This window comes from Drosophila suzukii, chromosome 3 (assembly GCF_043229965.1).
Source record: "Drosophila suzukii chromosome 3, CBGP_Dsuzu_IsoJpt1.0, whole genome shotgun sequence".
Classification (NCBI taxonomy): domain Eukaryota; kingdom Metazoa; phylum Arthropoda; class Insecta; order Diptera; family Drosophilidae; genus Drosophila; species Drosophila suzukii.
In genome coordinates, this window is record NC_092082.1 from 1555138 (window position 1) to 1566198 (window position 11061).

At 45.3% G+C, this 11061-nt stretch overlaps 5 protein-coding genes across 7 annotated transcripts; 3 read left to right on the forward strand and 2 right to left on the reverse strand.

Moving 5' to 3' along the window:
• The first annotated feature begins 107 nt into the window (after positions 1 to 107).
• Positions 108 to 1818, forward strand: ND-ACP (NADH dehydrogenase (ubiquinone) acyl carrier protein). 3 transcript variants are annotated; one of them, XM_017077894.4, is made up of 5 exons: positions 108 to 214; positions 299 to 458; positions 1107 to 1193; positions 1297 to 1425; positions 1536 to 1818. In XM_017077894.4, the coding sequence occupies exons 2-5, from the start codon at positions 309 to 311 to the stop codon at positions 1713 to 1715; spliced, it is 546 nt and encodes a 181-aa protein (XP_016933383.1). In that variant the 5' UTR covers positions 108 to 214; positions 299 to 308; the 3' UTR covers positions 1716 to 1818. The 3 variants fall into 3 exon arrangements, with proteins under 3 accessions (XP_016933383.1, XP_016933382.1, XP_016933381.1); XM_017077893.4 differs by lacking the exon at positions 1297 to 1425 and having other exon boundaries at positions 109 to 214; positions 1107 to 1208; XM_017077892.4 differs by lacking the exon at positions 1107 to 1193 and having other exon boundaries at positions 110 to 214.
• A 237-nt stretch (positions 1819 to 2055) lies between these two features.
• Positions 2056 to 2865, forward strand: msd1 (mitotic spindle density 1). The gene is made up of 2 exons (XM_017079515.4): positions 2056 to 2200; positions 2268 to 2865. Exons 1-2 carry the CDS (start codon positions 2164 to 2166, stop codon positions 2645 to 2647), a joined length of 417 nt encoding a protein of 138 aa, XP_016935004.2. The 5' UTR covers positions 2056 to 2163; the 3' UTR covers positions 2648 to 2865.
• A 35-nt stretch (positions 2866 to 2900) lies between these two features.
• Positions 2901 to 3830, reverse strand: msd5 (mitotic spindle density 5). The gene has a single exon (XM_017079514.4). The coding sequence runs from the start codon at positions 3766 to 3768 to the stop codon at positions 2998 to 3000; it is 771 nt and encodes a 256-aa protein (XP_016935003.2). The 5' UTR covers positions 3769 to 3830; the 3' UTR covers positions 2901 to 2997.
• Positions 3831 to 3938: 108 nt separating this feature from the next.
• LOC108013585 (uncharacterized) lies at positions 3939 to 5468 on the reverse strand. Its single transcript, XM_017079513.4, has 3 exons — positions 5336 to 5468; positions 4508 to 5275; positions 3939 to 4452 (listed from the first exon to the last, which is right to left on the reverse strand). Exons 1-3 carry the CDS (start codon positions 5342 to 5344, stop codon positions 4237 to 4239), a joined length of 993 nt encoding a protein of 330 aa, XP_016935002.2. The 5' UTR covers positions 5345 to 5468; the 3' UTR covers positions 3939 to 4236.
• A 364-nt stretch (positions 5469 to 5832) lies between these two features.
• On the forward strand, positions 5833 to 11061 carry Hmbs (porphobilinogen deaminase-like protein l(3)02640). Its single transcript, XM_017078950.4, has 4 exons — positions 5833 to 6231; positions 7006 to 7078; positions 8858 to 9127; positions 9191 to 11061. Exons 1-4 carry the CDS (start codon positions 6184 to 6186, stop codon positions 10765 to 10767), a joined length of 1968 nt encoding a protein of 655 aa, XP_016934439.2. The 5' UTR covers positions 5833 to 6183; the 3' UTR covers positions 10768 to 11061.

Here is an 11061-nt window from a genome sequence, read left to right on the forward strand (position 1 = left end):
TGAAAAATAAGTGAAGTAAAATAAAATTAAATTAAATTATCAACTTAGATTTTATTGCCTTATGATTATGAAAAGGAATTAGTTACCTTAAATTGTAACCAAATATTTTTGGTATTTTTCAAGGTACTTGTCAAAGAGATTGTCGCTCAACTCTGGGCACACTCACTTGCTGTCTTTCACTTCCAGAACTTTTACATAATCTTGAAAACTAAGTGTAAATATTGCTCAATTTCCGTGCCTGCATTCCGGGCAGCGTGTAGAAAGACGCGATATTAATCCGGGTGCATTTCCGTTGCAGGAGAACCGAGATGTCGTTCACACAGATCGCGCGCAGCTGCAGTCGACTGGCGGCGACTTTGGCCCCCCGAAGGATCGCCTCCGGCGCACTCGTCCAGTCACAGGCCTCCAGGATGATGCACAGGATTGCCGTGCCATCGATGACCAGCCAGCTGAGCCAAGTAAGCGGTCGTTCGGTGGGGAAACTTCCTTGCGGAGGAGCGCACCCCCAGCCCAGTTAGATACCTAACCTCATTGGTTCGGCGATTTACGGGTTCCAAAACGTAACAATCAGGTGTTTGTAGCTCCAAAACGACAGTAGAACCTCGCCATGTGGTAATCGAACCACACAAATTGATTGCATCACATTGTTTTGCATAAAACATGATTGTTTCTATAGTCTATCGCATACACACACCGTCAACGCCGGTGATTGCCTTTGTGTGTGTGGTTGATAGTACTACAGTGGAAACTAGCTACAAGTAAACTAGAAAAGTGCAGCTTTTTGAATTCCAATAACAGAAACATTTTCGTCCTGTTGAAAGATATAATAATAATTTTAGTTGAAAGATAATCTATTTTAAAGCCACCAACACAATGGAATAATGACTAATATATATAGACCTCTTTAGTAACAACTTATAATATCAAGTACCTATTATCTTGAAGAATGCAGGACAGAGTAGATAGGTCAGTCAGGTTTTTTAATTGTCAGAATGATTTAGGACTTCAATATTATTCCAGTTTGTTGTTAAAGGCAATTTTAAAGCCCCATCTTACTGACTAGCACTAGTCTCACCCCACAAGTCATTAAACATTACAATTCGCAGAAGTTCGCTGTGCGCAGCTATTCGGCCAAGAGCACCATCGAGGATATCAAGTTCCGCGTGCTGAAGGTGGTCTCTGCCTACGACAAAGTCACCGCCGACAAGGTAAACTATCCCACTTCGTGGCGCCACTAACCCGGTTTCTGTGTTTCGTTCCTTTCTTCTCGGGCTGGCCAAAAAACCAAAAACCCAGGAGTGCAGTGGTCGCTGGCAAACGCAATCGGTGCGCAGATACTCGGCGAAACCGCCGCTCTCGCTGAAGCTGATCAATGAGCGCGTCTTGCTTGTGCTCAAGCTCTACGACAAGATCGATCCCAGCAAGGTAAACGCCACACATTGCCTTTGCCAGTGCAATGGTCGCCTCAGAACTTAGAACTGAACAAAGCTCATTGCGCCATTGAACACCCAAATGCTAATCACTCGCAATTACAGCTCAACGTTGAGTCGCACTTCATCAACGACCTGGGACTGGACTCCTTGGACCACGTGGAGGTCATCATGGCCATGGAGGACGAGTTCGGGTTCGAGATCCCAGACTCCGATGCCGAGAAGCTGCTTAAACCTGCCGACATTATTAAGTACGTCGCCGACAAGGAGGATGTGTACGAGTAAATTGTAATTGTAATGCTAACCAATGAACGGATTACACTTAAATTTAAATAGAAAACAAGTCAAATACAATTTGAACAACTGAATAAACCAAACGTTAAATTAACTTTTTGCGTTGAAAATGGTGTACATTTTGGCAGTTTTAAAATGGCAAAGGAAGTTGATTGTTAAAATTTCGTACATACAGGCTAAAGTACCTGTTTTATGTTTTATCTTTTCTAGGATAAGATAGAATTTTCTGTTAGTGAACAAAGTAACTTAAAAAAAGGAGTATCCATCAGTTATTTTGGAATATTCTATATTCTATTTTCACTATTTAAAAACTAACCGTTTTTTTTTAAGTTTAAATTTCGATAGAAATTCGATTATTTGGTAAATTCTTTTGAAGCAACCGTATTTTTACCGAATAGCAACGGTCACTCTGTTTTGGCAATAAAAAAACAAATTCGAAATGCCTGACGCTGTGGAAAAAATGTTGGCGGGAATGGGTAAATATTAACTAATTATAAAATAAAACTAGTTACCGAAATGGCTTATTACTGCGTTATATTGCAGCCACCAATCGGCAGACCATGAACCGTCAGTTGGCCAAGATCGACGAGATAATGGAGCGGTCGAACAACACTCTGCTCCACATCGAGTCTAACAGCAAGGCTCTCAGTCCGAATGTGGCACCTGTGGAGTCCCAAAAGGTCTATAACCTTCGCCCGGAGGCCGAGATGGCCCTGTCCAAGATCCTGGAGAACTTTAAGCTCCTGATGCGGAGCAACGACCAGCGAGAGGAGGCCTTCAGCGCCCTGGACGGATGCCTGGCCTACAGGCACCGAGTGGAGCACCTGGGAAGCTCCGTGCGCAAGCTGGTGGCCCTGTACGACACCGTCGGCCAGATGAGGAGCTCCCAGGAGGAGCAAGATGCCAGCGAGGACTCCCCCTAACTCGTCCATATGTGCTTAGATGGGATAGGTCATCTAGGAGGACCCTTTTTTTATCTAGGAGAATCTCATTGTATATTTAAGCTATATATAATTGCCATTGTAATATTTAATTGTTAGATTTACAAGCATACTGTGTTAGGATTATAGTTTTTGCTGTTGATGTTATGGCTGAAAACAGCAAATAAACACGTATGTACATATATGTATAAAAGCTTGAACATAGCTTCTTGATTTCCTGATTTCCACAGGAATCTTATTTGTATTAAAGAGATCTCGATTTTATTAGATTTTCTATTAAATATTCATATTTGTGGATTTACGTAGTTGACCAACTGAAGCTCGATTAAAGCTTAAATCAAGACCATGTTGTAGCTGCTGATTTGGAGGAGAGTATAGGTGAGCACCTCAACGAACATCTCGAGGCGGGCGGCCAGACTTCCATTGGCCAGTATCTCGTTGGGATTGGGCAGCTGGAGGCTGTTGGAGCGCAGGTAGTTCAGCTGCTCCATGTTGGCAGCAATGGCTAATAGTGTCTCCTGCTCCTCGGATGTGAAGGCATCTGACGGAGATTCCCCGCCGGTGGGCATGAGCTTCTCCAGCTGCTGGGCAAAACCGTGGAGCTGCGACAGCTTCTGTTTGTATATGGAATCCGTGGTGTCCAGGGCGGCGGCATCGTCGTAGATCTTGGCCAGCTTCCGCTGGAAGGCCTTGAAGTCATTGTACACGTCCACGGCACTGCGCTGCTCCTCCAAACGCGTCAGGCTGAGCGAGACATTGAAGGTGTTCATGGCCATGGCCACCGAGTCCTCCGCTGCTCCCGCTCCCCGCAGGAACATCGAGTTGGTGCGCTGTAGCTCCCGCTTCTTAGGCATCCTCTGCAGGTTGGCCGGGTACTCCTCCAGGGTCCTGAACAGCTCCGCATAGTCGGACACCGAGCCCATATCCTTCGCAGGCGTGGTAGCCGCCGCCTCCTCCTCCATCATCTGCTGCAGGCTGTCGAAGAAGGCGCCCGGCTTCATCACCGTCTTGGACACGCACACGTCCTTCAGGTTCCTCACGTGCTGTGCGTATTTCTGGTACAACTTGGACGAAATCCTGCTGAAATCCACATTATTTTCCATTTTATTGTTTACGCTTCCTCGTTTTCGATCACTTCGTTTGAATGACTTGCGCCGCAGCTATCGGATATCGATAGCACTAGCGGTGGCGGTTTGATTTTTAAAAGTGATTAGTTTTAAAAATATTGTGGTCTTCTTTTTCTGACAAATTAGTTAATACATAATTTTTAAAGTTAGGGATTTCGAATACATTTTTAATGGTAAGGATCTAAAACCCGAGCACTATATTCTTATTTTGAAGCTCGTAAAATAATAAAATCTTATAAGTTGAGTATTATAGTTTCACTATGCAATAACTCCTACTATATGTATGGCTAAGAAAATTACTTTATCGTATATAAGCGGTCTTAATTAACATACAGTCCAGACCAGTACTAAAAATAACTTATTTGGTAAACAATTATTTCCTTAGGATTATAAAGCTTAACTTATACGATCATTTTTTATCAATCTCCGATTTCAACAGGACAATCATCCATACTCCGACTGAACAGTGAGCGAAAACTGACCCTTGGGGATGGTATTGGCATGGTACCAGATGCGCGTGTCCACCAGGACAGCATCCCCGGGCTCCACGTAGAAGGAGAAGGGCTGGCACTGGCGGTCACATTCGGGGGCGGGGGCCAGAAACCAGCTCTTGTTGCCCTTCAGTTGGGCCTGCCACATCAGCCGGGGAATGTAGTCCAGCTGAAAAACCGAGATATTAGCCTTAAAGTAGTTTGAATTTCCAGTGCAGACCTACGTGCATCACAGCCCCCTGCTCATAGCCCATCAAAATGAAATCCGTGTGTGGCATTTCGGCATCGACAGGCAGAAAATGCGGGCGGGGGTACAGCTTCCTCAGCTCCGCCAGGACAGCCGGTTGGCAGACGCTCCATCCGACGAACCAGGGCACTCCCTGGCTCAGATTCGAACGCTCCGCAGACATGGCAAGCACATCCTTCAGCGTCTTGAGATCCGAGTTAAAGTGCAGGAACTGGCAGTCCGAGTCCATGGCTCCAGGGACACTCTCGTACAGATCCTTGATGTAGGCAAAGCTTAGGTCCTTCTGGGCTGGCCAATGGGCCACCGCCCGCTTCACGATGATTGGCAGCGAGGAGTAGGCGTGCGGCGCAAACTCCTCCATCGTGAGATTGGCTAAGATCAGCGGAGCCCGGACGCCCTTGCAGAACTCACAGTCACTGATGGGACGCGTGGCCTCCCAGACCAGGTAGTTGTTGGGCAGGAAACAGCGCACGCCTAGCAGGAAGGAGATGGTCTCGTAGAAGACCGGCGTGGCCACCATGATGAAGAAGACAATGCCCAGCAGCCAGAGCAGATTCAAGCGGTTCGGGTTGTGGTCCCTGACGCGCGTCTTGCGGAATGCCTCCTCCAGCTCCTTCGTGGACACCAGGCCAGTTCGCATCACATTCCGATGCAGTGCGTCCAGTTGGTCGGCTAAATCCGCGCCCAGACGCTCGCGAACCGCCTGCATCCGGTTGCCCAGCGTCCGCGTGGGACGACTGATGAACTGAAGGATACAACAAGTGGTTAAAAGTATGTATTTTTTGCATTGGGGACAATTTCTCACCAGAAACATTTATAATCCGTCTGTATTTCCTTTGTTTTTCTTTTCCTGCCGAACAGCTGAGACCGATAGGTTGGGCGCGAGTGTTAGTTATCGAATGCAGAGCTGCCAGGTTTTCATTACGAAGTAAATAATGGTATTTTTCCGTTACACTGTAACGTATTCTCTAAACTGTTAAGTTTTAAAATAACATCTTTAATAACGATCTTAATTCATACTTCAGGGAACTAGAAATACCTTCAAAAGTAAGCCAATTACTTTATGTTTTAAATCCCTTTTTAAAGTTCAAATGTTATAAGACGTGGTAAAAGATTTTTTAAAAATCTCATTAAACTAAATTCGTTATACATGAATACAACACTTTTTTTACACTATGTTTAAATCTTAATTAATTTTAAATAGCCACAGTATTTTTTGATGTCTTGGCAGTAGCCCCAAACACCCCCACGCCCTCGGCAACCCTACATGCCTTGCTTCGTATATTTCAACGGCCCGCCCGCGGTCACACTTTGTCATTCACATACTACTCGGTCCGAAGTATCGGCCAGCAGCTAAAATTTCAAAAGATCTAGCGATTTGCGATTAGCCATCGCTTAGTACAAAGCCAACGTGACAATAACCTCATAATGTGTCTTGAATAGTGCGTGCATTTACGTTTTCATTCATCGTTCATCTCTGGGCTCCCTCTCGTTCGCACCCGCGTCTTAAGTTGCTGCCAACGTGACCCCGAAAGCTGTCCTTCTCGCACCCACTTTCACTTTGCAGCCAAAAACAACAGAAACCACGAGCAAATAACCTAGCATAAACAATTATTGTGCAATACTGATTAGCGAAACTTTAAGGCTGTTATAATGTCGGCGCAGGAAAAGGTTATACGCGTCGGATCGCGAAAGAGCGAGGTAAGAATCAAAATATATGTGCATACATCCGCTTTGAATTCGAATTGGAATGCTGCATTTGAATTTCAATCACATTTTGTTGGCTCTCTCTTTCCCGCCACCTCCCCTCTCTTCTCCTTCCACTCCTAAAATGCAAGACTTGTTGCTCTCCGCACGGCGTACTTGTAGTTGTTGTACTTGCTCTGCTTTTTGGTTACTTTACTGTTACACAATTCGCAATAGCAACAACACGCACTTTTGCAAGGGGGAGAGAGAGAGAGAGAGGGTCTAAACTTATACAGTACACACTCAAAAAGTGGAACTTAGTTATCAGTCAGATTAGAAGGGGAAAATAATTTAAAAAACCACTAAAATGTATTTAAATGCTTTTTTTACCAATGCCCTTTAAGATATTTACTAGGAAAATAGGAACTTAAAAAAATGTATTTAATGGCCGAATAATTATGGTACCTATTCGTAATATTTACATTAAGTCCCCACTGTACATATTTTTTGTTTGATGCTTTTTATTTGACTGCCGCTCTCTTGATCTCCATTCCAAAAACTTGATTTTAAACCTCAAGCTTTTTAATAATTTTCGTGTTAATTGCACTGAGCCACCTTTGATCGTGCTTGAAATGAAGGCCACCTGTGTGCTGCTGGCATTTTAATTTCAAATCACTTGACTTATTTGCACGTTGAGTGAGCCACTCTCTCTCCTTTTCACTCGGTTCATTTGCATTTAGCATTTAATGGACACTTTATTAATCAATTAAATTATCCCCCTCTTTTCAGCTCGCTCTCATTCAGACCAAACATGTCATCGGCCGCCTGCAGAAGCTGTATCCCAAGCAGAAATTCGAGATCCGTAAGTGAAAGTCGGAGTAAACACAAATATTGGGATATCGGCTGGGGCTGGAAAGGGGAATTGGAGTTGGAATGGGAAACTCATGCCGCGGAGAGAGACATTGGAAGCCCTTCCAAGCCAAGGCAAACAGCCAACTCATGCTGCCTTAAGAGATTTGGAAACTGGAAGCGAAGCATGACTCGTGGAAATTCCAGCTGGAAGCCATCGGCTTATCTCAAATTTTGATAGTGGTCAAAACAAATGTTACGATCGTTTAAATAGGATTGCATATGATCGGTATTTTTAGTTGTGTTTCGATCTTTTCTTTATTTTCCCGGCAGTTGTGCTCTTTCGACATCCGTTTCCCGCTCACGTGCCGTTTTGGCATAGTTTGCTCAATGTCAATGCCTATAGTAGTTTTTGTTGCTATCGAGATTAGGGAATGCCGAAAAATGTTATATCACACTCACACACACCGATACCCGCAAACCTACAGTGGAGGGTAATAAAATAGCACTGCATATTATTGATATTTCCATTATTAACTAAACGGGTTTGCTTAGATGTGAATCGTGCAGAGGTACTACTTTTATTGATCATTTATCCCTTAATAGAAGATAATATATATAAATTACAACAGATTGTAAATAAATGCAGCTATTAATTATTTAAAGCTTTATATTGAAAGCGCAAATTTTTAACTTTGTAAGAACGTTAAACTGTTTCTCAAAAAATAATTTAATATATTAGTTCCATATGTATGCCAAATGTTGTTGACGTACTTAGGCGCGCTGCCATTACGTGTGGATTTCTCGTTTGGATGATATGGTATCTGATCAGTTTATCTGATCACTACCGTTCTGCCAACGATTAAGTAAATATTTCCGATTAGATATACGCTTTCTGTCGACATTATGGGGAAATCTTATGAAATTGTATTCAAACAGGCATGTTGAGTACCTTTGAACCTGATAAGATTGGCCAGTTTTTGGAAATATTTTTAGAAGCCCTCACGATGAGTCAGTTTGATTTATGGTTTTGGCATGGCGAGCACGAACAAACGTAATCTACTTGGGTTACTTGGAGTTCACTCGCCCTATCGTTATTCCATTAAAATAAAATTCAGCAAGTGCTTTATTCAACACCCCGCACGCAATATCCTCTTTTGATATGGACATTTATTCAAATTGTATTCCCGAACCGATAAGCAAAACATTTGGAAAAGACATTATCGTTGCGTGTCCATAATGGCAGAAGGGGACGTTGGGGAGATATATTCCGTTTGCATGTCTCGCTTGATTGTTGTCGTAAAGTTGAGATACTTGGGGTGCTACTGGGTTCCTTATCAGGTGATGATGACATAACATACTGCAATTATGGGAACACCTTTTCCAGATGATCAATTTAAGAGGTTTTCTTTCTATAAACTTTGCTTCGGGACTTTTTTGTGGATGTAAAATACTGTTTGTTATACCATTTTTTTTTAAAATAAATTGAAGTACAAATACTATTAAAGACAGCAGTCATTAAAAAAAATATTATATATAAGAGTAATATATTTATAAAGATAAATAATGATAAGAAAATAAACATTGGATTATAAAAATTTCCTTTTAGCCAAATTACAAAAATTAGTTTACAAAGATTATGGCGGGCATTATGATAGCAAATATTTAACTACTTGTCAAAATAAACTATTTACCATGATAAATAGGACAAACAGAATAAAGTAATATAAACCTTGTAGATTATTAAAAACATTATATGAGACTGGTAACCGAATCTATTTACATTTTGCAGACACCATGTCGACCTTTGGCGATCGTGTGCTGAACGTTTCCCTGCCCAAGATCGGCGAGAAGAGCCTGTTCACCCGCGACCTGGAGGATGCACTGCGCAACGGGGGCGTCGACTTTGTGGTGCACTCGCTCAAGGATCTGCCCACCGCACTGCCGACAGGAATGGCTATTGGAGCAGTCCTAGAGCGAGAAGATGCCCGGGATGCGCTGGTGCTGCGGGAGAACTTCAAGGGCCACACGATAGCCTCGCTTCCCAAGGGCAGTGTGATTGGTGAGTGTGGTTAAATACATGATAATTATTATTTTATTAACTAAAAAATGTTCCTGTGTTTAGGAACCTCCTCTCTCCGTCGCACGGCTCAGATCCGCCGGATGTATCCCCATTTGACTGTGTGCGACATCCGCGGAAATCTGAACACCCGATTGGCCAAGTTGGATGCCGCCGATTCAAAGTTCTCCGGCATCATTCTCGCCCAGGCAGGCCTGGTGAGGATGGGCTGGATGAGTCGCATTAGCCAGGTGCTGGAGCCAACCGACTTGCTATATGCCGTCGGACAAGGTGCCCTGGCCGTGGAGTGCCGCGCAAATGACAACCAAGTGCTAACCATGCTGCAGAAACTGATGTGCCTGAATACAACATGCCGCATCCTAGCAGAACGGAGCTTCCTGAAGACTCTGGGCGGAGGCTGCTCTGCCCCAGTGGCGGTTTGGAGTATCCTAAAGGGTGAACCCTTGAATGGAAACAGCCAGGAAGTGGGACTGTCCCTCACCGGAGCAGTTTGGAGTCTGGATGGCGCCATCGAGATACGGAATAACCTGGCTTGTGCCTTGAATGAACAGAAGTCGGAGGTGGAGCAGCGTAAACGAGGAGCCCAGGAGAGCGCCAGCCAGCTGCAGGAGGAGAACAGCAGCAGCTGCGATTCCCCGCCAGCTACCAAGCGCGCCAGGAATGGCAACGACAGCTCCTCTGGATCGGATTCAAACTCAAGCAGTCCGCGCCAGCAGGGCAGCCCTCCGGTGATCTGTGAAGATGTGGCCGCCTGCGAGGCTCTCTCCGGTTACACCGTGGATCAGCTCTCTGAATTGGCCAGCCAGTGTCCAGTGCTGGGCAATAGCACTGCTGTAGGAACTGCCGGGATCGGCGGAGGAGATGCGGATACCAGCAATGCCAATACAACTCCCCGGCAGTGCCCGCTGCGCTTGGTGGCCGGCCAGGAAGTGATGGGCCAGTGTCCAGTGACGCACAATCAGACCAAGGCACCCGCCAAGTGCCCAGTGGCTCACGCTGACTCCGGCGATTCCTGCAACGCAAACAACGGTAACGGTAATGAAAATGAAGCTGCCACCACGGCACATTGTCCGCTGCAGATGCCCGTGGGTCAGGACTTTATGGGCGAGTGTCCGTATGTTAACAAGGAGACCAAGGTATCCTATGCCCAGGCGGGCAAGTGTCCAGTGACGGGAGGAGTGGCCGGAGCACCTGCTTCCATTCTGCCCACGCCACCGAGCAGCAGAGCCAGTAATGCCAGTAGCGTTGGCGATGAGGTGGACCATGTGGCCACCTCCTCCAAGTGCCCATTCGCCTCGATGCACCAGGGCAGCGGTCTAGAGGCGCCGGCGGCCAAGGGCAACGGAAATGCAACCCTAGCCAAGTGCCCGTTCCTGCAGAAAACGGTCCAAATGTTCGACTACGCCGACGAGGAGCAGCCAACGCCGCAGCAATCGGTACTCATTGAGGATGTGGAGAACCTGTTCTGCGGCCTCTTCCAGCACGCCTGTCACAGTCGGGGGATCTACGAGAAGGCCAACCAGTTGGGCAAGACTTTGGCGGAGGACCTTATCAAGCGGGGAGCCCTCGAGGTGATGAAGGTGGCCCAGGCGGAGATTCACGGCAAAGTGGCTACGTCCTGAGTGCTTGGGTAGCATCCTGGGTCCAACTACTCCCACCTCCCATCACCCCTCATCACTATCATCGTTTACATTAAGTAGAAAAGTGTAACTAGACAATACTGTTTTCATTTCACCCTCGTTGTTGAACTCCTGTGGAGAATCCATGCTTCCCCAGATTTAACATCTGTATTGTATTCAATCCTTGTGCTCTCCTAGGCGAATGGCTCTCGCATATTGTTGGTTTCGCGTACACGCAATTTTATTTTTGTTTTTGTTGGGGGAATATGACAAATAAATGTATAAGAACACTTTAAA

Coding starts and splice junctions, on each gene's coding strand:
- LOC108013585 (XM_017079513.4), bottom strand. Junction 4,453..4,507: donor AGCAGGGGGCTGTGATGCAC/GTAGGTCTGCAC, acceptor TCGGTTTTTCAG/CTGGACTACATTCCCCGGCT.
- msd1 (XM_017079515.4), top strand. CDS start 2,164: ATGCCTGACGCTGTGGAAAAAATGTTGGCGGGAATGG. Junction 2,201..2,267: donor AAAAATGTTGGCGGGAATGG/GTAAATATTAAC, acceptor GTTATATTGCAG/CCACCAATCGGCAGACCATG.
- Hmbs (XM_017078950.4), top strand. CDS start 6,184: ATGTCGGCGCAGGAAAAGGTTATACGCGTCGGATCGCGAAAGAGCGAG. Junction 6,232..7,005: donor TCGGATCGCGAAAGAGCGAG/GTAAGAATCAAA, acceptor CCCTCTTTTCAG/CTCGCTCTCATTCAGACCAA. Junction 9,128..9,190: donor TCCCAAGGGCAGTGTGATTG/GTGAGTGTGGTT, acceptor TCCTGTGTTTAG/GAACCTCCTCTCTCCGTCGC.
- ND-ACP (XM_017077894.4), top strand. CDS start 309: ATGTCGTTCACACAGATCGCGCGCAGCTGCAGTCGACTGGCGGCGACT. Junction 459..1,106: donor TGACCAGCCAGCTGAGCCAA/GTAAGCGGTCGT, acceptor TACAATTCGCAG/AAGTTCGCTGTGCGCAGCTA. Junction 1,194..1,296: donor TGGTCTCTGCCTACGACAAA/GTCACCGCCGAC, acceptor CCAAAAACCCAG/GAGTGCAGTGGTCGCTGGCA.
- msd5 (XM_017079514.4), bottom strand. CDS start 3,768: ATGGAAAATAATGTGGATTTCAGCAGGATTTCGTCCAAGTTGTACCAG.